The 2061-nt window shown below is 47.4% G+C and overlaps 1 protein-coding gene across 1 annotated transcript; it reads right to left on the bottom strand.

The window, feature by feature from the left end:
- LOC125529650 (protein PYRICULARIA ORYZAE RESISTANCE 21-like) lies at nt 1–1834 on the bottom strand (the record flags this gene model as incomplete). The annotated part of the gene is given in 3 exon segments (XM_048694073.1): nt 1–693; nt 848–929; nt 1735–1834. Coding segments are annotated over 3 exon segments (787 nt in total), but the record flags the coding sequence as incomplete, so codon positions are not given.
- Between the last annotated feature and the right edge of the window lie 227 nt (nt 1835–2061).

Here is a 2061-nt window from a genome sequence, read left to right as displayed (position 1 = left end):
CCACAGGTCGCGCCGGCAGCGAGGGGATCTCCACCATCGGCGGCCCGTTCCACGACGGCATCTCTCCCATCGGGTGCCTCCTCTCCCTCGGGTTCTTGTGGCACTCTGGCCCTGCTTCTGGCACGAAGTGGACCTGCATCTCCTTTGGCGTCTCAAGCTCGGCCGGTCTCTCTTTCGGCCTCTCCTCCTCCCTGACCGCCTGCATGGTCGCTGACATCTCTCTGTCCGGAGGGGGCTGCTGAGGGTGGTGGTATTCCTGTGGCTGCTCGGCGGGCGGCTGAGGGTGGTATGCCGGTTGCTGCTCGGTGTGCTGCTGAGGGTGGTATTCCGGTGGCTGCTCAGTGGGCGGCTGCTGGTGGTATGCCGGTGGCTGCTCAGTGGGCGGCTGAGGGTAGTATGCCTGTGGCTGCTGCTCGGTGGGCGGCTGAGGATGATATGCTTGTGGCTGCTCAGCGGGCGGCGGCGGTGACTCCTTCCCCTTCCCCTTTGATTTTGATTTCTTTTTGCGACTGTTGCTCGGCGGTGGCCCGGCCATCTCTTCCGGCTTGCCGTCGCCCATGATTTGGACGCCCTTGATCACCTTGCCTCCTTTGCATCTGATCCTGCATGATAGCTTGTGTGGATCGAACGGCCCGTCGATGATGACTGCGTTGTTGTTGGTGTCGAAGGAGATCGTCCTAATCCTCTCTTGATCTGCACAAGTCATTATCTTGTAAGATATACAGTAGCAAGTAAGAAATTTGTGTTCCTGATTGGTATGGCAAGCTCATGTGGAGAGTTTCTTTGTGACTGAGATGCATGAACGAACATATAGCATTAGTGCAGTACAGTCAGATGTTCTACGCACCTTGAAGGCTGCAAAGAATCTTGCGGATCTTTTTGTAGCACTGGTGGCAATCAAGGTCCACCCTTAAGATTATAGTGGAGATCTGTGTTGACAGAAGCATCAGTGAAGTAAATAGTTACTAATGAAGCCCCAAAATCAGTGCATACTTTCTAATTTCAGAGACGCTGAGCTTTTGTTCTTGGTTATCTTATGAATGAATGCTCACAATAGTTCTTTGGGACACAAAAACTGCAATTCCTTCACTACTTGATCAATAATAAGGGCATCTTTGGAACTCAGGTTTCTAAAAACTTATGAATAGGCAGAAAAGTATGGTTGAGATGTTATGACCTCTTTGGTCCATGGGAAACTATAATATGGGAATTTACTTGACTCATTTGATGCTAATAATTTCTGTAGGCGAATATGAAGTGACAGAAGATGTGTGGGAGGCACAAATACAAATTTCCATGAGGCCTAACCACTATTTTTCACTAGGTGGGGTTTAATCTCTTCTTAAAAATCCTATGAAATTGTGGTATAAGAAAACAATCCATATAAATTGATGGTCTCGCTTCTTTTATCCGAGTGACCCTAATTTTTTTTTCCTACGAGCAGAAATCATGCAAAAATCTTATGAAAATCTCTTTGGTTTTTGTTACCAAGTGAATGACTAAGTCAGAAAATGGGAAGCAACATGCACATGTGGACACATGGGTTTTGAATTACGGGAAGTATATACTTTTGCAGGCATAGATAGAAACTTGTAGCTCCTACTTTGTTTTTCTCCATAGAAAAAGAAACTTCGTTTTTCTCCATTGAACGAATCACTCACAAAGGGATAAACCCTAGAACAGATCGGATGCAAATAAGAGAGAGAGAGAGAGAGAGAGAGAGAGAGAGATCACCTGATCTGTCATGCTGTTGTTGTGAGTTAGTGACCTAGTTGGTTTGTCGCAGAGAGAGAGAGAGGTGCAGGGGAAGAGAGGGGCGGGAGAGAGATATGTATGCAACTGCAGAGAGAGAGAGAGAGAGAGAGAGAGAGAGAGAGAGAGTCTCGTGTGGTTGACACATGACAGTATGACACCTGGTCGTCTGGTTGAAGGCAGAAGCTTCGGATGATTTATCGAGCCGAATCTTTTGAAAACTCAGAGATGAAAAATGCAGCTGGCTACACCAAGTCATCAACGCAGTTACATCCTTCTAGCTACTTCTCTTTCGGGAAAAGGTAGAAG

Source organism: Triticum urartu, unplaced genomic scaffold (assembly GCF_003073215.2).
Source record: "Triticum urartu cultivar G1812 unplaced genomic scaffold, Tu2.1 TuUngrouped_contig_5745, whole genome shotgun sequence".
NCBI lineage: Eukaryota > Viridiplantae > Streptophyta > Magnoliopsida > Poales > Poaceae > Triticum > Triticum urartu.
The sequence above is the reverse complement of the archived record's forward strand: the minus strand, read 5'-3'. Positions and strand labels throughout refer to the sequence as shown.